Below are 22,850 nucleotides of genomic sequence, written 5' to 3' on the forward strand. Positions count from 1 at the left end.
TGTCCAGGTTGTTCCCCACTCACCCCAAGACAGCTGAGATAGGCCCCATGATCCTGAAATGGGTCATGCACATTTCTTGAACTTGTGTAACCACATTTTGTTTGAAGTAAGTACTTTGATAACGCTTCTGATAATGCTTCTGCCTTGTGACAGAAATGTTCTTTCTGGTTCAAAATTACTTGATGTCATTCATGAGCGATATGTTTGGCATATTTTAGACTAATTATAGGCCAACAACTCATTTACAGCAGTTTAAATGTCTGGTAAATAACTCCAAACCACTTTTTGGCACAATACCGGTGCTTCATTTCTCTTTCCTGGATGCTGCTGCTTGTTCTCACCATTTTAAGACACAGAAAACAGCAAAAACAATCAAACGAAATAATATCTCTCACACAAGCTGCAATTTAAATATATTACTTTTATATTTTGACTACTTGCAAGCTTTTGGCCTCATGCTGGAAAATGAGGTCAAAAAGTGGACTCAAATCAAATATTCCAATCTCAACTGCTACTTTCATCAGATGATTTCCCCTCCGCCATGACTGAGTTTCCAGCAGAGAGAGGAGGAACGTATGTGGCAGATCCAGTTTCTCATTGCCTATTCCCGTGGTGAATCGAGCCCCGCTGCGCTGAGTGATCGCTGTTCCCCGCGGCATCAATAATACAGGAGGAAGTTATTGTCCCGGTGCAGGCCACAGTATCATACAGCTAAAGCAAGTGGAGGGAGGGGATGGTCCTTTCACTCAGCCCTCTAGGGTTTCAGGGCCTGCAGACAGTGGTCTGACTCTGGGGAGCCTGCTCCCGTCCCCTTGCACAGGGCTCAATTGTAAGTTTGCCTGACTGAGGGATAAATGTGTCCAAACACTGACAGCCTGCACAGTCCTGCTGGTCTGGCACTGCTGGTAAGACTACACCCCCAACAAACCCTGTGTCACAAGATGAGTCTCAGCTCAATGGAGAATTAAGCAGCAGGGGGACATGGGACAGTCAGGGGATAGATATCCTGGGTGTGATTAACATGATCCAGATTTTCATGTTCTTTGAGCACCTTGCTGAATGCTGTGACCTTCCTGTAGCCTCGAGATGCTCCAAAATAAACTGGGAGCACCTAAACAATGCTATGCACTAATGGTAACCAACAAGACTGAGACATTTGATGCCTTTTTTTCAAAGTAACCACTTTGCCATGCCCATTATCTGCACACTGTCAAATGAAGACAGACAAAAAAACCCCCAAAAAACAATCCACATAACTAACACCATGAAATACTAATCCAAGCATCAGCCTGAACCCCAGAGACAAAGAAAAAACAGGTGCCACAAATAGTTAAAATAACAGAGAGATAGAGGACACTGGGGGGAGCGGTGGGGAAGGAGAGTGAAAGGTAGAGAAAGTCCAAGCGATGGTGAAATAGAGAGTGGCACTCAGGAAGAGGTCAGTGCAGAGCGTGCTGACACGGCTCAGTGTGAGGAGGTGTTAGACAAACACTTCAGAGGATACTTACAGGCATGGATGCATAGGAACTGCGGGTAAGTTCAGAAAATAAGTTCTCTTCTTTTTGTCTTTAGTATAATTATCATTTAAAAGCACAGTTTTAATGAAACAGATGTATCCTGGTATTCTAAGGATGTACTGAAGTGTGAATATAAGTATCCTGTTTAACAGTCTTTAGATATCCATTCAGTGTTAAATGTGGACACTTTAAATTTTCAGCCCCAACATTTGTAAGACTTAATCACATTACTGATACTTGTTTTAGCAACCATGACGGTAAGGTGATGTGGTAGCCAGGCATTAAGGTTTAATATCCCCTTTCCACTGAGACACTTTACTCCTTAAGTTCAACCCCATCACCTAAAATGAAAAAGCATTTAAATGAGGGTTTTGTGAAATCAATAGCAGACTCAGTCCAAAGAGCAACATGTGACACCAACGAGTCGCGGTGTGGGCTGGCATGAGATGAAGATGGCTATGAAAGGGTCGGGGATGGCGGCTCTTAAATTCACGAGCATTATAGTTTGTGCTGTTTTACTCAGACAAGGAGCACCTGAGAGGACAGGTGAGTAGGCCACCAAAACATGCTACCAAATCCACTTTTTTATGTATTCGGTTACTATCTGTTTATTACACAATGCTGGCTCAAGCTATCGCTGATGCTATTTTGTAGGAGGTGGCAAGGAAGACCAGAAATACGCCATTCTGAAGGAGATCATTTCAGAATGGAGTAAAGGAGGCGGTGCAAATCCACAGAGAGCTCCCACTGAGACAAACACCAAGGACCAGTCTGTGCCCACTTGGATGAGGAATATTGTGGGGGGCTTAAAAACGCTTGGTCTACTTCCCAGCAGGAATATGCCTTCTTTAAACAAGCCAATTGACAGACATCGTCTCTCTGGCTTCCTCTACAACATCTCCATGTATCTTCAGGAGATGGGTGCTGAGTTGGAGGAGGAGCCGGCAGAGCCAGACGAGGAGCAGCTTTGGGAGAAGGTGCTGCATTACTTCCTGCAGTCTGAAGGAAACGCTGCCCTGAACCAGTGGAACGGCCGGGTGCCACCCCGGCCCAGCGTTAGAGTGCAGGACTGGTTTCTGTCCCTCAGAGGTAGCCCACACTGGGACTGGCTCCTAGGCCTGCTGCAGAGCCTCATCACTCTATCAGAGCGTCAACCTCACAGGCCCTTCTTGACTTTCATAGCTCAAAACTGGAGGACAGTGAGTGCTGTGCTGGAAGCTGCTCTTCAGGCTCTCGTCAGCGGGACCTATGGCCAGGCCAGTGCAGGCCTACAAAGCTTCATCTGTGCACTGAAGGGTCGCACTGACTGTGCCTTTAGTGTCAGCTGGCTTCAGCAGCTGCTGCAGTTCCTAGAAACACGCAACTGGAAGCCCGTGGTTAGTTTGCACCCAGCAGGGGAAGCTGCTGAACACAGCAAGGGCTCGAACGCATTCGGGCGTTTAAAGCCCTTCAGCTTGCCCCCTGAGGCCATGAGGCAGGATGGGTTGTACGGAAATGCATCCGTGGATGAAATGGTAGCCACCGAGGAGGAGGCAGACTCCATGCAAAGCTTGCTGCTGCAGGCTTTGTCACGTTCAGGTGGAGGCGAGCGGGGAGGCAATTTGGCACAGAAAAATTTAGCTCTCGTGCAGAGTTTGGATGGACTGAGGAGGGGCCTCCTGCACAGGGTGGGCAGTTCTGTCTATGGCAACCTGAGGGAGAAAGTATCAAGAGTTACAATGGCGCTGCTTGATGATGTCAGCAGCCTGGTGGATATGCCACAGCCCAAAACCCGGAGCCGGTGCTCTGCTGGTGAGTATTCATATGAGATTTGGTCTGAAAATGTTCTCACAAGTAGAAGAAATAAAAACTGGAGTTAAAATTCATCTGATGTGGTTAGAAATCTTTGTTTCTTGCATTTAAACACAAACTAACATCAGAATCTTTTCATAATTTCATAATTAAGGTCGCACACCCTCTTCCTGTGGTTTCTATAAAAAGTGCTCATTCAGAAAACAATTTTAACCCAGAGAAACCCTCCAGGGAGAGGACAGTGACAGTGAATGACACTGCTTTAAAAACGTTATAATCATCCTGGCCAGTGAAGGCATCTGTTTATCCTCCCATTGATGTCAGTAACTTTATATGTTGGGCTTTGTTAGCCGAGCTGCAGTGTTACATCATCCATGGTTGTGTACTGCAGAAGCTTCCAGCTGCTTTTCTACTACTTATTCGCTTTGATTTCCAAATAATATTTCCTTTCTCATCGGTCTTTTTGAAGGCGACCTACGACAGCTCATCTTATGGTAAGATATATTGGAAATACAAATGACTTCGTTTTTGATTTAATTTGATATATTTTGCATTAAATATCTGGCAAAACAAAACAGACATTGTTCTGTCTGTGGATTTGTAGGGGAATAAGGCACAACGTGATGTGGAACACTCAAGCTTTGGGTGTAAGCTCCCGGGGCCTCCCAAGCTCCCTCCCATTCCTGTCCTGCCCCTCCACCGAAGGAGATGAGCCAAGATCACCAAAATCACCAGCTCAGTCAACCCCAAAAGCGGCTCCCTCTTCACGTAAAGTCTCCAACAAAAAGCTTCATATTGAACCATTAACTGCACCTAACAGCCAGTCACAAACAGAGACTAAAGAGAGCAGCAGTCAGCAGAAGGAGATGGAGTACTCCACCTCTACAGAAATCCTGGAGGCTGCATGTAATGAATCCATCCCAGGCTTGACCGGCGTCTCTAACTTCACTGTATTCCTCTATTGTAAACTGTTTGAAGGTGAGAATGGGTCAGTTAACCCTGCAATGGATCAGATGGAGCTCGACCTGCATGCTACGTGCTCCGATGCAGCTTGGTACCTGTCTGCTGCAGAGGAGGACTTCCTTTGGGTCCATGTCTGCAGCGAGTTCTTTGCCCATGAATTTAACAATACAGTGTGTGCCAACTCATCTTTCTGGCTGCAGAGAGCACATCAGGTAATGGATTACTTTTTAGATGAGTGAGCATGAGTGTCTTCTTGGAATTCAGCTTAGCAAGGAATACAAATTTGAGTTTTGGTTGCCTTTATTATCTTAACATACAGTCATGTGAAAAAATTAGGACATGCTATGAAAGCCTGCAAACATGTTTGGTCATATGGACATTTAATATTCATTTTAACATTGGTGGGAGGTTCAAGCAATAAAACTAAACAATTACAACTGAAGAAAATACATTTTTATGTAAAATGCAATACTTGACTTAGGACACCGCTGCATTAATTCACATTAAAAAATGGGCAAAGATTTGCTTGCAGGCGAATCACATCAGGTGCACATGATTAAAACATCCTTACTCAGCATTTTAAAGGTGGCTTGCCCTGTTTAAACCTAAGACGCTGAGTTTGGTGTGTTCCTGACCATTGAAGTGAGAGTGAACACTATCGTGAGATCGAAAGAGCTGTCTCAGGTCTTCAGATAGAAGATTGCAGCAGCTTACGAGTTTGGGAAGGGATTTGGAAAGATCTCAAAAAAATTTGAGGTCAGCGATTCCTTTCCAAAATTAGCCTACAAGCGAAGGACATTCAAAACAGGTCTGGCTGTCTGAGCAAGTTCACCCCGAGAGCAGAGTGCAAGATACTAAAAGAAGTCTCCAAAAAAATGTCTTCACAGGACATACAGCAGGCTATTGCGACTGCTGATGTAAAATGCATGCCTCTACAATCAGAAATCAGACTGCACATGTTTAACTTGCATGGGAGAGGCCAGGAGGCCAGAGAGAACAAAGACCAAGACTTCTGGGATAATGGATAATGGGCTGTACATGCAAATAATTCCTCAAAAATCTCACAGCTGAAGGAATTCTGCTGGATTGGGGGAAATCTTCCTCAGACCATGTCAGAGACTGGTAGACGGCTACAAGAAGCATCACTGATGTTATTTCAAACGAAGGGGGTAACACTAGCTATTAGGGGGTTTGGTGTCATAATGCTTTTCACAGTTAGAATACAAACTTTTGTTAATATCGTTTGTTTAATTAATACATTTAATATTTGTTGTTTATGTGCAATGAAATCTTTTGTTTTCAGAGTTAAGTAGAAACAAGATTCTTAATAAAGAACTGAATATTCAGTGGGTTGACTAATTTCTTTTGTGCTGTTTCAGGCTGCAGTGACAAAAGACTATAATTTTTTTAACCAGACAAGCATAGATGAGCTGTGTGTGCAGCTTTCAGATGAGTCAATGTGGAATACAGGACTCAGTGAGAACTGTCTGGCTCAGTTGGGCAGCAGGTCTCTCAGTGCTCAGGCTTTCAGACACTGCTTTCTACCCAACAACTCAGTCCTGATCTCATCTCTGTGTGGCACTGACTCTCACCAGTCCTTGCCAGAGGGCAGGTGGGCTGCAGCATACTGTTCCAAGATACACAACGTCTCCCATGATGACACCACTTTGAAGACTTGTCAGTACAGAGAGTGGCCTGTCCAACATTTCACCAACTTCACCCTCCTGGAGCTCTGTGTGCAGACACGTGGACTGAGAGAGTACATCTGTCTGAATGCCACACTCTACGATCGGCTTTTAAGAACAAATCCTCAGTTTGCTGATGTCTGTGCTGATCTGCTGGCTGAACAGGAAGACAGGAAGTGCTTCCTCCAGAGGTTTTTTGACATGCTTCCAGCACCTTATGACTTTGATACATCGCAGCTGTGCATGGACCTGGCACCACTGGTCATGGATGTCCTGCACAAGCTGAGCGTGTGTGAGGTCGAGATGGGAGAGCGCGAGGGGTTTTTAGTGGCGCTGGGATATGTGCTGCGAGTCTTAGATTTTATGGTGGGTCTCTCTTCGGGACTGGATGAGGGAGAAAGAGAGGCAAGGCAGGGTCTGGGTCAGGCTATTCTCCTCTCCAGTCTCATCGACAACACATCCTGGTCTGTGCTGCGGCCCGAAGCCTCCACAAGCGTCCTCCACACTGTGGGAGTGTTCCTACGCAGAGAGCAGAATGCCACACTAAAGGAGGACCTGCTGAGCTGCTTCAGTGTAAGATGCAGTTACTAACAGACATATTTGTTTAACAGACACACAATAAGTAAATAACCTGTTACTCCTGTTACATCAGCCCGTCCTGTGGGACCTCATCCAGCGTGATGACAACTCATCTGCTCTCAAGGTTCTGCTGCAGGTACTGAGCTTGTGCAGACTTACCCACATATAACACCTCACACATCGACACACTGAGAGTTACATTCAACTGAATCTCTCACCAGGAGTACCTCCAGATGCCAAGAGACAGCATTCGTACTCTAGTGATGTCTGCTGAGAAGGATGCAGTCAAGAGATTTCTCTCCCACATGCATCGAAGCTGGGATCAGCTTCAGGTTGAAACCAGCCAGGTTTGTTCTTCAACTTTTTTTGCACTTAAACAAGTTTATTGCTAAAGCTTCCTCTGTGTAAGAAGCTAATTAGCTGGATAAATACACATAAATGAGCCCTTGTTGATTTCACTCAGTAAAACTATTCATCACAGCGTAAGGAGATGGAGAAGAATTGTAATGTGTTTTCTTTCATATGCATTTCTTTTGATTGGTGGTTATTACAGCAGGTTGCACTGTGTTGCTTCTGCTTTATTTGGATTCACGTCATGGTCCATGCATAGTTAAAGAGTGCCAAATTGAATCCACGTCCACTCTTGTCCGGCGTTTTGTTTTCTCTGTCAGGCCTCTCAAAAAGAGTTGCAGGCCATGGAAACAATGACAGCAGCTTTCATCCACAAGTTCCCCCGAGTGACCCCAGAGCTGTTTGTGGACCTTTCTCAGTTCATCCCCTTTATGTCTGTCTCTGACATAATGAGCTTCCCAGCCTCCCTCATCGTCAATGACAGCGTGTGAGTTTGCGGGCCAAACGTGGTCATAGTTAATGTAAAACGTCTCAATGTGACACTAACAGCTTCTGCAATGCTCTTCAGATTGACAGCCATCCGTGACCACAGCTCGGGGATGAAGTCCCTGCAGAAAAAGGCCTTTGTAAAAAGACTCCTGCAGTCTAGCGTGGTTGGTGATGTTCCTACATGGCCACCATACTTTCTCAGCTCCATCCTCCCACTTCTGCCTTACCTCCCAGTCAGTCATTTTCAGCAGCTGACATCACAGCAGGTTTGAGGGCATTTCTCTGATTGACATATTCTTACTTTATCTCTTTTCATTAATGAATACCTACATGAATAAATGCTTCCATATACCAACCAATACCAACACATATGTGAGGTTTTAGAGAAAAGTGTTCTCCACCACCACCATTAAAGACCTACTTTACCACCATGAAACTTTCTTTTCACTCTGCATGCTTTTTTCGTCTTTGTAATCCTCTCTGCTAGCTTTCTCCTTTGGTGGAGTTACTTGGCAATGGCAGTCTGGATGGAGTAAGGGGGCGCCATGTGCTGCGGACCCTCTTCAGTAGGAAGATAAATGTGACCGGTGACAACATAATGAGGTGGGACCCAGATACCTTAAACTTATCCAAGCTTATCCATGTCTAGAGTATTGTGCAAAAGTCTTGAGCCACCTCACAATTCTTTAAATTTTGCTTCCAAGGAGCCAGACTTTCTTCAAAATTTCTGAAGTAGTCTAGACCAATAGTTTTTCTTTTTCTTTGGACATTGGCTGCTTTTTCACTCATTTTCAGACCAGTTCTTGTATGTGACCAAGCACTTAACACCAGCCCGTGAATCACTCAGATATACCAAACGCAACTACCTAAAGGGATGAACCTTTGTGGTATCTATACATAACAGACAATGTGGAAAAAAACACAATTTTCAAAAGTATCTTTAGGTGCTGCAAAAACATATAATTTGTTCCCATTTTGTAGTTGACTCTATGAAGAATACCAAAGATAATACAGTTTGACAAGCATAAAATAGTATTTTTGCATCAAAAAAAGTTGAAAACCTGGCATAGTGTGTAGTGAGTCCTTAAAAAATGAGGAAACTGGACAACTGGAAGACAAAAACGTGTCAGGCCTAAAAAACTGTCCATAACAGATGAACATGATCTGAAAACCAGGTCCTCAAGAAAAAGGAAAAAAAAAAAAAACAGCACAGACCTGACACAGTTGAAAAATGCATCTGGTCCTTCAGCTGATCCGTCTGCTGTTCACTGAAGCCTCATCAGAATTGGACTCAGTGGAAGGGTGACTGCCATTCTTAAGGAAAGGGAAAAGGGGAGAAAAGGCGGAGGTATGCCAATTGTAAAAAAATTAGGTATGTTTAAAGACTTTTGCACAATAATATTTTGTTGGTATTGTTGTAGCAAAGGAACTTAACATGAATCTGGGGTCCATACTTGTAGCTTGGAGGGTCCACAGCAATTTTCTTTTTTCCCAGAAAGTCAAGCTGATGATGATTAATAACAATAGTGAATCTCATTTTAATCACACCCAATGCAGCATATGTTATCTTTATTGTGCTGTAGTTTATTCATTCTGTAAGAATCTCTGTATTTAGCTGTGATTTATTTCGTAACTGAGCCCTTCATTTTGCAGTCCTTCTACAAAATGCATTATGCCATTGAACTTAATGTTAAATCAAGTGATCAGAAAAGTGAATGAGTGCCTTTTGCAGATTAGGAGCCCTTGCGTGCTACCTGGATCCATCTGACTTGGGTTCATATCTTCAGGACTCTGCTGTGGCCTCTGCTCTCTGGCAGCAGCTGTCTCAGTGCATATCCAAGGGCTTTGTCAGTGCCGGTGGCAGGGTGAGGGGCACAGAACAACTTTAGGTTAAAGTTAAGTATGTTTTCATGACATGTCTGACTAACTGTATTTCACTGTGTCTTGTGAATAGCTGTCCTCTTGGTTGATACCAGCAGTTCAGACCCTGAATGTCAGCAGCATGGCTCCTCCGGAGCTGTCTGCTCTCAGTGGTTTGCTTCCCCAGTTGGGAGCTTCTTTTCTGCTGTCACTCCCCTCAGATCAACTCCTGGAAGTCCTGTCACAGCCAGGATTACACACATATTCCCCAGCACAGGTCAGCAGGGAATTATTTCTCTTGTCATGCTTATCTTCTCCCTCCCCAAGTGTCACTGTAAATGTATAAATTTGTGTTGCATTTCCACAAAGTTTCCGATTTGTCAGGACAACTTCTAGTGGTTTTTATAAGGTGATGTGAAGCGTGTAGCAGTGGAGCCCCCTTTTCACAGAAATGAAATGCTAACCTTTACTGAAATATGTAATGCCAGGGATTTTTGGCATAAATGTAAGTCTACTGTTAATTTGCATATAACTAATGAAAAGCAGGGAATAAACGGAGATGAAATATGTGTCCTGTGTGAACTTTCTTAAAATGTGGGTGTTTTGTTGGCAGACTTATTTTTTAATGCTCTTTGCAGGCATTTAAAATGTTATCCAAGATTTCGAAGGACACCAACGTAAGTGGACATTTTAAAAATATTTGTGCTGAATTTCGTCCAGCTGCACTCTCACCTCTGAGTTTTTCTCCAGCTCACCATGGAAAAACTGTGCCGACTGAAGCCGTTACACTCCGGTCTCTCCCCTGCTGTGCTCAGAGACCTCCAGTGGGCTGAGATCAGTGAAGCTGTCCACTGCCAGTGCTGGAGAACATTGCTAACTGAGCTTAAGCCTGGCCATAGAGCCATGCTATACAATGCAATGCAGGAGGTGACGGAGCTTTGTTTCTTCTCCTCTGCTTCTTCTCACTTTTCTAATCTTATGGTTTATCATTTCCCCTCTGGTGCTGCATTGAGTAGAAAAGACATTTGAGCAGGTTGTGACAAATTAGATTCAATAAAGCATAAATTCACATTTCTTATTGTGGTTCTGTGTCAGCAGGCTCTGCACAGAGACACGAAGAACACCACTCTGCAGCTAAACTGTCTTTTACCATTTGTCCCTCTGAGGGAGCTGATGCAGACCATGAGTGCTGAAATCATTTCGAGAAGCATCGGCGTGTACAGAGACACAGACTGGTCGCCACACCAGGTGCACCCTTTTACTTTAATCCCTTCTTTTGCGTGCTGTTTAACATCACATTCATATAACAACAATAGCTCTTTTACAAAAGAAGAAACTGTTAGCAGCTTCAGTTTTCGCCCCCGTTAATCTGCAACTCATAGGATATGCTTCAGGAGGCCCTTTCAGGATATTAATACTCCATTCACATCAGCTGCCATCAAGCTAATTAGTTTGGATGTTGTACAATGATGTGGAGGAGTACAGCATAAATTAATAATTGGCTACCTTAAAGGGGTTTTGTCACAGCCAAAATTGTTTTAGCCTGCTTTCACCACCTGTTCTCAGCCCGACAAGACTTCAGTCAAACCAATGAAGATTGTTCCTTTTCTCTCATTAGCTTCCCTGATATGTGCAGTAATCGGACTGATCATCGGGTCAGTGTTAAACCTTAAATTTCCTCTTAAAAACAGTACTAAATGTTTATATGAGCATTATGAATTAAACACTTGTCAAAGTGATCTTAAATTTCACCTAAAACCAATACTGCTGAATATATATAGTATGGAGACATTTATGATTTCTGGGGCTGATGCCAGCAGAGAGGGTGTCGTTGTTTACTCTGGTCTATTATGAGGATCGCTCTACAGATTAAAGTGAATCTACAGTGATAAAATCTTGACTGTTCTACACCTACTGCTGGCTGTTTGCTCCAATTCACATTTCCTGTAAGCTACACTGGTAGCGTACTTTCTCTTTTACTTTGCCATGTTTACAGTTGCACTTAGCTGTAGGGGAGAAAAATACCATCAACAGCAGGCAGAGCATCTGTGCTCATATTAGTCAGTCTCACATGAAGGGGGAAACTATCGTGAAGGACTGAGTGTCATGTACACTCTCCTTCCATTATGACGTGCTACATGGAAAAAAATGATAGAATGGTGTGCAACTGAGCTGAACTCATGTTTCTGGTTAAACAACATGATGACACTATTTCTGAACTAACCTGCAATATGTTCTATGAATAAAGATTTTCATATTGTACTATATGCATATGATATCTCTCGTTAACCAGCGTCTGCTGATAAATATCCTCCAACCAGTGTGTGTGCATACAGTGGCTAAAATAAATATTGAACACCAGTTTTCTAAGTATATTTCTAGAGGTTCTATTGATATGACATTTTCAGCAAACATCTGTAACAACCCATCCAATTCATGCATGTAAAGAAGAACTATAGATGTCCATAAATTATGTTATGTGTAATAATGAGAAACAACACAGACAAATAAATGTGTGTGTCTATGTGTCACGCTCATTTCAAGAGGTCTCTAAAGTGGCTAACCTCATATTAATCAATATGTTAATGGGTTTGTTGTAAATACCCAAGATGCTGAGTTCAAGAAGTATAAAAAATTTTAAACAGTGTGGGAAAACAGGGAAAAAAATCTTTCTCTGTACTCAACATTTATGCATCCTAAAAATGTCATTTACAAAATAAATAAATAACTGAACAAAATCTGTGACGTGTGAAACCCAAGGTAGAGCAGATGAATAAATATATTTTGAAAGGATTTTGACAAAGAGCAAGATTCCACTTTTTATAGGTGATGGAATATCTGTCTGTACACGTTAAATGCTAATATGGATGGCTGTAGGGCCGACCACAGACACCACGAGGGTATTGTTAGTCCGACGAAAGGCAATACTAAAGTCTATAAGGGACCAACTGTTTGTCACAGTTAGGTAATCGATTTTTATTTTCCAGCTGTTGGGGCTAAAAAAAACTTGCCTTATTGTAATATCTGGAAGCTGGTTTGAGATTCTGTCTTGATTTTAAAGAAAAGCACAGTTAAAATGCTAACTCATGCAGTTCCTTTTCTTTACAGGCTCAGTTTCTATTCAGCAAGATCCATGAATTTCTAAACATTACCAGCAAGTCAGTGAGGTAGGTTTCACCCCTGCCAAAGCACGGATTTAATAATTCATTTAATATTTTGATTGCAAACTAAAATAAAAACACAACAGAAACATCTGAAGTCTCATTTTCAGTCAGACACCCGCTTAGGAGACAGTCTAAATAATAGCTTCTTTCTCACTCATAGAGATCTGGGTCATATCGCTGGTGGAATGAGCTGTGACTTTCTGAAGCTCTGGACCAATGATACAGATTTTGTAGAGCTGCTTCAGTTTGTTAGTGAGCTGCCTGGAGGCATAAGACCTGCTCTGGTGAGGAATGTGAGCCATAAAAATGTATGTTTCCATGAAAATGCATTTTTTCCCCTGTACTAACAAGTTCAGATGTGCCACCAGCGAAAATGTATCATAGAGGAACTGAGAAGACAACCTAAACTCGACCTCAGTATTTTGAGTTCTGCGTTTTCTGCAACATTGCCGTAAATATCACCTCCTTATATTTATATTTTACTCTTTTTTTCTGAATAAATGTTTTACTGTTTCTCTAGGGTGACTACATTTACACCCATGCTCTGCTCTTTTCCAGGGTGACCATGATAGAGAGGCTCTCTAATGCATCCCTCAGAGCCATTTTGGAACACGTTCAAGCACAGTTTGCTGATTTTCTCAGACTGCCACATTATAAACAGACCAATTTAGCCGAGAAGGCCTTAACTGAGCTGGTAAAACACCCAAAATAACAGCTTATCATGCAAGATGGGCACAAGTTAACACATGTTTTAGCACGTTTTAGATTTGTTGTTGCTGTAGGAAGCAAACTTTATCAAGCTCAAATACCAAATTCTGCAAATTCCCAAAGTAATAAAATTCTAAACCATTATAATGAGAATTCAGAGCAAACCAGAAACCAGAAGAGCGTTTCCTCGATGAGTTAAATCAGGGCTTCAGTCAGTGTTTGTGTGTCACTTATTAGATTTGTTTTAATTCATTAATTTTGCAGAAAGAACATTTGTGTGTTCAGGCTTTTCAAGCAGGCAGTTATAGTATTTAGAGAAAAACAGATGGAGAAAGTGCTTCAGAACATAACCCCCCTTTATCCTCTCAGCAGCTTTTCACACAAGTGAAGTCATTTCAGTGTGAAATCCTGGTAATCCAGGACGTCTCTCTCTGTATGCCGTGCTCTGCAGGGCTCTTCTCTGTCTGAGGGGCAGATTGATGGCATCGCTCTGGATATCCTCGGACCTTTGCTGCCTTTCTTAGACGGGGACATTTTGGCTCTGGTGGACAGACGAGCGGTGGCTCTGCGGCTGGAGGAGATGAGAAATTTCTGCCTTCCTAAAGAGGCTCTGAGGGATATCAGCGCTCTGCTCACCCAGAAAGACCTGTTTGGGTAAAACAGTACATGTGTAGGAGTTTTTGACACCTCAAGATTAGAATTAAAATATTGTTATTATTATTATTTTGGATTCACACAAACAAGCAGCATAAGCACTGAAAAATGAATTAATTAGAAAAAAAAGGAAGGTTACACCATTAAAAACTTAAATCCAATGTATCAAACAGGACTGTGGAAGTCATGAAATGTAAGCCTGTAAAAATACATGTAAATAAATCAAGCCCACCCCATCATTTTTTTATCATATCTTGTATAAATTGAAATATATTGACATAAAGGTCACGACTGCAGCATCGGCATACTCTCTTTTACTTTCACTCCATCTTTTCTCTTCTCCTAACCTATCACAAGTAACTGGGCACTAGTCTCATAAATATCTGTCTGTGCATCGTACATCACATCAGTGCAATTTATGTGATAGTTCAATCTGGACCGAAGTAGTGCTGCCGCCCAGTGCTGTAGCAAATCTGAAATTTCACACACAAAATAATGTATCAGCTTGGTTGTCTGAATCATTTTTGTACATTTTAGCGCCAACTGATCTCAAGTGAGCCTGAAACCAGTACATACAATAATAACCTGTAACAAATTACCACCTCCAGTTCAATTCAATTTCATTCATAGAGCACTAAATCACAACGAAAGTGAAGTGGTGTTATATCGTGAAGTAGAGACCCTGCAGTAATACAGAGAAAAACTTCAACAATGAGACGACCCCCCCTCTAAGCAAGCACATGGTGACAGCGGGAAGGAAAAACTCCCTTTTAACAGGAAGACACCTCCAGCAGAAACAGGCTCAGAGAGGTGCAGCCGTCTGCTACACATGGCTGGGGGGACACAAGACAAAAGACACACTATAAAAGAGAAACAGAGATGAATAGTAACTAATGGTTAAATGCAGTTCTCTTCTTTCTTCATCAGGCTGTCAAACTAATGATTATTCCGAGTCAAATGAAATTAAGAATCTGGACGAGTGGTCTCATTTTATGGTCTCAACTTTTAACAATTTACAAAACAAAGCTTCTTGGTCCAAAATATAGTAAAACGTACTAATCTCCTGCAGTTCTTACACTGACCTGTGAACTTTGTATTTCAGACACAATCCACATCTATTTGTGGAGAGTAGAATAATGGTGTAAAATACAAGCCCATTTGGGAAATTCCAGCACTGCTCCTGCACTAACACGTGGATTGTCACAATTCGGAGGATTAGGACCCAAATGTAAACTCAGGAGACGAGCAAGATTTAACAACTGTCAGCCGTTTAATGAGGCTGGGTGTAAAAGTCCCACACAGCAATACAAAATCCACAAAGGCACAAAGAGAAACACACAGGGCTTGATAACTGGTGAAAAAGACACTGAGACAAAGAACAAAGGAATGACAGGACTATATATACTCAAACACACACTGAGGGCTAGAGTCACAGCTGGAGAAACAACATGTAGATGAAACTAATTATGATTAAAGTGCAGGGGGAAGAGCGACTTACAAAATAAAACAGGAAGTAAGAAATAATAACTGAAACTGGGTGGATGCAGAGACAGGAACATTACAGAATGAAAAGAGGGATCACTGAGGTAACAAAACGCACTAATAGAACACATACTCAGAACATAAGAGGAACAGACTTACTTGATAAACATCACTAAGAACCAGAAAGCCTAAAAAAAGAATATAAATCAAAACCCAGACAATAAACATAAATCGTAAATTTCAAAGAACTAATAAAACCCTGCTCCAAAACCCAGGATAATAAGAGATTTCCCACTTTAAGCAGCAGTAATGAATACCTATTCTTGTTTTCCAGGGAGCCATCCAAGTGGCAAATTGGAGATGTAGAACATTTGGGTCGACTGGTGTTTGCTCTCTCAACGAAGCAGATTAACTCCATTCCACTGGTAAGCAGCAAAAATCATTCAAATAACTACATTTATTTTACTTTCACTGGTTTTCTTGGAGACATTTTGACCTGCAGGAATTCATAATAAGTGTTTCTGCTGTACAGTCAGTGCTGAATAAAGACACGGTGGAGCAGGTCCTGGTGGGTCAAAGGCGCTGGGAAGACAGCATTATTGGTGGCGTGTGCATTACCCAGTGTATTAACCAGCATCGCCAGAGACAGCAGACTCAGAGCCTCATTCGGGGCATTGTGAAAGCACGGAGCCGGAGGGCAAAAAGTTCAGTAAATGTTTCTTTAAGTGCATATTTTGTTTAATGCATTTTACATAGCTCTGTTAACTAGCACATATAAATGCCACCTTTTAGCATCTTTTCACTGAATCCACATGTATAGTTTTGTTTTGTTTTTCTTGAGCAGTGCCAGTTCCAAGCTGTGCAGACATTAGAGGGACATATCCTTCAGCTTGGACATCCACTCAGCTCAGCCGAATGTCACAGGAGGAGCTGAAACAGTGCGTAGAGGTGTTTGGTCAGGATTCTTCGCTGAGCTCAGAGCAGCGCCGGTCACTGTGGGTGAAACTCAGACAGGTCAGTTAAACTCCACTTACAGGAACATCCCCCACGGCACTCAAAGTTCTCCTCCTCTTTATATTTCTCTGTATATATCATCACTTACGATTGCTTCAGGGTCTGTCAGAGCAGGGCTCTTCTGTCTCTCCTTCCAGTTTAGATTTTGACCCCATGAGGTGGATCTAAAACAAAAGTGGAAACAATATATGTTCCAAAAATGTGATCAAAAATCTGCAAGAGGTGCTAAAGAATTAAAATAACTGTGAGATTATTTTTTTTTTTTAAATATCTAGACTGTTGTGTCTTAGCTAAAAGATTTTATTCAATCCAGTTGTTGAGTCCAGTGAGAGAGCTGAGTGAAGATCAGGTGTTGGAGCTTGGCTCACTGGTGACTGCAATGCGAGAGAAGGACCTGCAAGACACTAACCTCTCTAATCCAGGTGTTTTGGCACATCTGGGCACACTGACAGACTGGAGCCCTAAAAAGGTGAGCTATTTTTAAAAATTATTTATTAATTTATTCTCTAAAACAGATGGGTGACAAATTAAAGTAAAACCAGCCTAAACTGTTGGCACTGAATCTATAAGCATGTGGGGTTTTAAAGAAGGGTTTGAACCGGGTTCTTCTGTGTTTTGAAGTTTGAAAATAATGTCCAAATCTCCCATAGGGATGCAAATGGGTTGAGATCTAGAGACTCTGGACTCTATTGCCTGATTCATGTCCTTTGCATAGTCTTCAAACGATTTAGTGTCTGCCACCAGGATCATTTATTTCATTATGGGAGAAAGATAGTCACTCAGGGCCAAGTATACTCAGACCATGTCAGCATACCCGATGCATAAGATTCACTGACTGCATTGTTGAAGGCTTTTCCTTTGAATTTGACCCCCAAATTTACCAAATTAAATTGCAGAATCACAACTTGAGTATGTTGATATGAAAATTTGTGGTTCCTGTCTGACTTTTCAGATGAGAGCAGTGATTTTGAATGTGCTGCGGAAACGCAAACTGAAAGTGGAGCAGTTAACAGTTGTTGATCTGGCAGCGTTTGGCCATCTGATCTGTGGTCTGCATCCCTCTGAGATAAAAAAACTGAGCCCCTACAACCTCAGGTCAGTCACATAAATTGCTTACCCACACTTCCTACATGCACTTAGCTCTAGCTTTAGCTATAACAGAAACATGTAAAAGCAAGAAGGAGGAAACACAGCGATCCAACTTTACAAACAAATTATCCAGCATATGCAAGGGAACGATCACAAACTGGCAGATGTCAAACATAGCTATCAGCTAAGTTTGACATGATGGAGAAAAAAACTATCTGTCAAATAATGCTAATCTCACAATCTGTCAAAGTAAGAGCTCATAATGAAACTCCCTCCTGCTGCAACACAAAACTATCTGCTTGTGGTTTTATGAATAAAGGAGCTGATATCGCATGAACCTGCTAACAGATGCTAACTAACAGCAGGCGGGAGCACGATTCTGAGCAAAACAAACCCAGTGAAAACGTTTTCTATCCTCAGAGGAGGAATAAAATCTTGAATCTTTTCCCTCAAACTGCAGTATGGCTGTTGTGTTCCTGCGGGAGACATCCCTGCCATGCACAGAGCAGCAGATGGAGGCATTGACAAGCTGTTTGTCCAGACCACAGGCCTTTGGTCCAGTTAGTACTTGGGGACCAGAAGTTTTCACTGAAATTGGGACGTTGGCAGGTATAGTAGAGCATAATATCCCTTGGGTGTAAACTCTTTTTGATTAACTTTTAAAAAATTGTTTCTTTTTAAAGAGGAAATGACAGCTCTTGGATGGATAGGTACAATTAAAAGTATCCCTGAGGGTACAGGCTCGGAAGTAAGAGGAAATGTTTCTCTACACTCCTCCTGTGATGCGACATGAGAAACATTAATTATCTCACTACAGCGCCTCTTCCTCTCTCTCTCTATGTCCAGCGGGCCTGCCAGACATGGTGCTGTCAGCCCTGCTACAAGAACAAGTGGGGGGAATCACCCCTGAAGCTATCGCCTTGATATCACCAAAAAAGATGGCAGTGAGTTTCATCACTTATTTTAAAGGGAATATCTTATGCCGATTTTTAGCTCCTTTAGCTTTAGAATTTTATTCTTAGATTCCAGTAGAGTAGCTTTGCATGATTCACAGATTAAAATAATCCTTATTTTTTTATTCTGGCCCTTGGTGAAGCAAGCAGTCTTAGGTCATTTCCCTTTAAGTCAGCTCTCTTCTGATTGAGTGCCCTCTGCAAACAGAAGGTCTGCAGAGCAGGTGGGCAGCGATTTCCTTGCTTACACCTGGAGACAGCTGTGTATCTGAGACAATCATTTTAATGATGTGCATAGCCAAGAGTTCTCTCTTTTTCACATGACTACATATTCAGTCATTCTCTTTAATCTTTTTGAAAATGATGAAAAACAATTTTTTAAACTTGTGATTTTCACCAAACGAATATTAAATAAGTAAATATTATAAATAATGCACTAACTTACAGTGGGCCTCAAAAGGGTTTGTCTGTGATTTTTAATTGGACAAATAAACAGAACAGGATAGTTTTTTGCTGTAATACACATACTATAACATTTTATTTATATACAAGTTACTGAACTCGTCATAAAAGTGTGCAGCTCTGGAAATAACTGAGAAATGTCAAATCAAAGGAAACCTGATGCCATGTAATGTCTGCATTCCTGGAAATGAAAATTTATTTTTTTTGTGTGTTGGGTGTGCGCCTGACAGGTGGTGTTTAGTGCAGTTCAGTTGTCATGGTTGAGTGTGGAGCAGGCGTGGGCTGTCACTGAGGAGCAGTGGGCAGAGCTGGACAAGGAACAGAGACATGCTGTTGGATTAGCTCAATACGAAGGAGATGTTCTGCTGGAGCTGAGAGGCGGGTGTCTTTAGAAACAATACAACTGATAACCTCCCCCATATTTAGTCTGTTAAAGCCACTCTGCATGATACTTGTTTCTGATAAGCACTGAATAAGATTTGTGTGTTTGCTCATGATGTATTCTGCGTTCTTCTTCTTCCACAGGGAGAAACTTGGCTCCATCATCCCTGAGCAAAGACATCCTCACTTTATGCTCACTGGCTTTGCACCTCTTCTTGTGGCAACTCATTTAAAAGACTGGAAGAACATTTAATTTTTGTTGGTACTTCAAATAAATAACTTGAACTGTTCTGTTTCGTCTGTGTGCTATTCCTTTAAATTGCATTGCTCTTGATTGTGCTTGGCTGCACATGTTTCTCTCTTATGTGGGTTATCAGCTTGGCAGAATAAAAATGAGTTTATGTAGGTGTTTTGTACGTAATGTTCTTTTGTTAGGACAATCTCACTGCAATAATTAATGTTTGACAGAGGATAAGACTTTCAGAAACTTGAGATATTTTATTACATTAATACACCATGGTCCATACACTCATCAGACAATTTATTAGGCTCTCTTTGCTGCTACTGGGTTGGACTTGCTGCAAATCTGTTGGTTGCACATCCATGATCTGAATCTCCTGTTTCATCACATCCTAAATGTGCTCTACTGAATAGAGATCTGGTCAGAGCCGGTGTAAATTTGCAGTCTTAGTTTACGCATCTTAGCTGACAGGACTGGCATGAGGTGTGGTCTTCTGCTGCTGAAACCAATGTGTGCTCTTCTGCACTCATTTGAGTTACACATGAATTATACTTCTGCATCAGATCTACGTCGTAACTTAGGCCATAACTGCAACTTCATTTTAACCCTACACCGCAACCTTCTATGTAACCTGATGTGCACCTCCCGAGAAATGTAACTACACGTCGGGTCAAGGCATTCCACAACAGTCTGAATGGCGTGGAAGGTTGCGTGCAGGGGTAAAAGGAGTTTTTCGGTTACTACATAAATTCGGGCGTAGATTTCCCACAGAAGTCAAAATCAAGCTTTACTGTTGCCTTCCTATCAACTCAAAGCAGTCTGACCTCTAACCTCTTACATCAACAAGGCCTTTTCACCCAAAGAACTGCTGATCTGCTGGATATTTTGTGTGCGGGAAAAATTCCAGTAGATCAGCAGTTTCTGAAATACTCAGACGACCCTGTCTGACACCAACAACCACGCCACATTCAAAGCTTTTCTTCTCAATTCTGATGTTCAGTTTCAATTTCACTTTGATTATGTCTATATGCCTTTTCAGCTGCTGCCACGTAATTGCGGTGGCAATTAAACACATGTTAAACAAATGAGGGCGGGGCAGATAATCACATGAAGGCAAATGAGTAAAAACAGGAAGCAAAGCCAAAAAACAAGACACGTAAAAAACCTAACCTTCAAAGTAAAAGAGGCTGTCCCCAAAAATAGCTAATAGCTAACGCTGAGAATTAAGACTGAAACAAAACATGATGACAAAGAAAGTGGAACACAGAAGGCACGAGAAGTGGAAACCACAGGGACCACAACAGAGATGAAGCCCACAGACTCTGCCCACCACGATTCTCTTCCCCTATCAATTACCCCGACTATAGCTGCATAATAATAGATTCTCAATCCTGTCAGAATGCTGGCTGCTTCTCAAAAGGTAGCAAGGCACAACTGCACAGTATAACACCGGCACTGTGTCAGTGGAAATAGAGCTTTCAGTGCGCTTAAAAGATTTTCCCCCCCTCCAGCAGGATTTCATTTCATTTTATGAAATGCTGCATATTTGATGGAAGAATCCTTCAATACAGCAGGATATGGCCTTTGAGTGTGCCCAGCTTACCGTCTCTGGACAACAATGCAATCACGTCATTTATGAATCTTGTATAAGCTTTGCAAGACAAACTCAAATTCTTTAATTTCTCTAAACAAACAACAAAAAACAAACAAACAAACAAATGCTCTAAAATCTGCAGAATATGCTATTGTTTTAACTTATCAATAAAAATAAATAAATTAAAAAAGAAATAAGGGATAAAAACGAAAATTTCTGGGTTTTTTATGGTATAACTGAACTGATCACTTTCAGTAAGTCAGTAATTAAAAGATGTAGCCTCAGTTAGCCATTGCTACAACATTTTAGCTGTCATGATTTGAGACTTTAAAGTCTAAAACTGCAAATTGTCTGAATATTCACTTCAGTGTGTCAACTTTTAGGGGTGGGTGTGAATGTGAACTGTGAGTGTCTGTGTTGCCTGTGATGACATGATGATCTCTCTGGGTTTTACCCCTCTTTTTGCCCTGAGTCAGCTGTGATAGGCCCCCAGTGAGCTGAATAAGCACTCATGGAAAATGGGTAGTCAAGGAAACAGGTTCAAGCTGAATAGTTTAAACTATGCAACAGTTTAACATTTGATGAATGCAATAGCATTTGAAGTGTTTGCTCCATAGACTGTTGCAGGTGGCCTCACTAAATTATTGAAGGATGCTGAAAGAAAGAGGCAAGTGAGAAACTAAACCTAGAGCCCCAAGTTCACTGCTTATCGTTTGGTTTCTGATTTAAGAAATGGGCCTGCCCACCGGGACCTGGAATAGGTTTAAAATCCTGCTTTATGCTGGAGGTTGTTTAAAAAACTGGTTTCTGTATTATCTGAAAAATAGTTAATCATTTTTCTTGATATTATGTTAATTTTTTCCCATTATTTTTGTGGTAGTATGTTAATTTATTAAAATGCTCCATTAGACAGTTGACAGGAAATGGAGTGAGAGAGATGAATTAATGACATGCAACCCTGGTGCTGAGTTCGTCCCCATATGGAAGGGAACCAGGCGCTGGCTTCAGGGGCAGGCCACATGGTGCATGCATCTAATTACAGTCGGGTTAAATCTGACACAGAAAATCAGGGACTATACAGTATTATTAACATATGAGTTTTCCATCCATCCATTTACTTCCACTTATCTAATTCAGGGTTAGGTTGGAGCCTACCACAGCTATTATGGAAGGAGAGGTGGGGTACTCCCTAGCCAAGTCGCCAGTCTGTCCCAAGGCTGACCCACAGAGACAGACAACAATTCACACTCACATTCACACCTACAGCCAATTTAGATTCACCAGTTAACCCAACATGCATGTCTTTGCACTGTGGGTAAAAGCCGGGGTACCTCAAAGGCACATAGAGACCCTCCTACGGTGAGGTGATAGGGGTCCTCCTTGGTCTAAGCCAGTCATTTGCATGCTTTGAGGCAAACCCATGTGTGCTTTGAGATTTTGTGTAAATGTAAATTTACTATACAGGTATACATCAAAGGGACTGATTGTGAAGAATTTAAACAGAATCAAAGTTGTTTACATTGGAAGGTAATCGGGAGAAAAACCCAATAATTCAACGACTCTGTATGAGATAGCCCTTGTGAAAGTGGGAAGGAAAAACTCCCTTTCAACAGGAAAAGACCTTGGACAGGACCAGGCTCTGGGAGTGGCAGCTATTGACTATGACCACTTGTCTGTTGAGGAGAAAAGAACAAGACAGCATCATGAGATAAAACAAATAAACAAACATACAAAAAAAAACTATTAGAGTTTGTGTGGAGAAAACTGTAACAAAGGAAATTATAGCCATCAGGCTTGGACCAAATGCTGCAAATGTGCTTTTTAAAACGCATTAAACCTGTTTCAGATAACATATAGGTTATTTTCCACATAT

The 22,850-nt window shown here is 41.7% G+C and overlaps 1 protein-coding gene across 1 annotated transcript; it reads left to right on the forward strand.

Moving 5' to 3' along the window:
• The first annotated feature begins 1,460 nt into the window (after positions 1 to 1,460).
• On the forward strand, positions 1,461 to 19,422 carry LOC102077890 (stereocilin). Its single transcript, XM_025906626.1, has 30 exons — positions 1,461 to 1,533; positions 1,904 to 2,063; positions 2,172 to 3,308; positions 3,778 to 3,802; positions 3,913 to 4,483; positions 5,651 to 6,529; positions 6,609 to 6,671; positions 6,757 to 6,882; positions 7,207 to 7,373; positions 7,455 to 7,641; positions 7,863 to 7,978; positions 9,108 to 9,240; positions 9,330 to 9,512; positions 9,874 to 9,912; positions 9,986 to 10,162; positions 10,334 to 10,483; positions 12,344 to 12,402; positions 12,560 to 12,683; positions 12,768 to 12,850; positions 12,958 to 13,093; positions 13,559 to 13,761; positions 15,578 to 15,668; positions 15,776 to 15,947; positions 16,088 to 16,257; positions 16,571 to 16,726; positions 17,210 to 17,352; positions 17,807 to 17,955; positions 18,193 to 18,290; positions 18,992 to 19,139; positions 19,287 to 19,422. Exons 2-30 carry the CDS (start codon positions 1,964 to 1,966, stop codon positions 19,373 to 19,375), a joined length of 5,874 nt encoding a protein of 1,957 aa, XP_025762411.1. The 5' UTR covers positions 1,461 to 1,533; positions 1,904 to 1,963; the 3' UTR covers positions 19,376 to 19,422.
• The last annotated feature ends 3,428 nt before the right edge of the window (positions 19,423 to 22,850 follow it).

This window comes from Oreochromis niloticus, linkage group LG1 (genome assembly GCF_001858045.2).
Source record: "Oreochromis niloticus isolate F11D_XX linkage group LG1, O_niloticus_UMD_NMBU, whole genome shotgun sequence".
Classification (NCBI taxonomy): Eukaryota; Metazoa; Chordata; class Actinopteri; order Cichliformes; family Cichlidae; genus Oreochromis; species Oreochromis niloticus.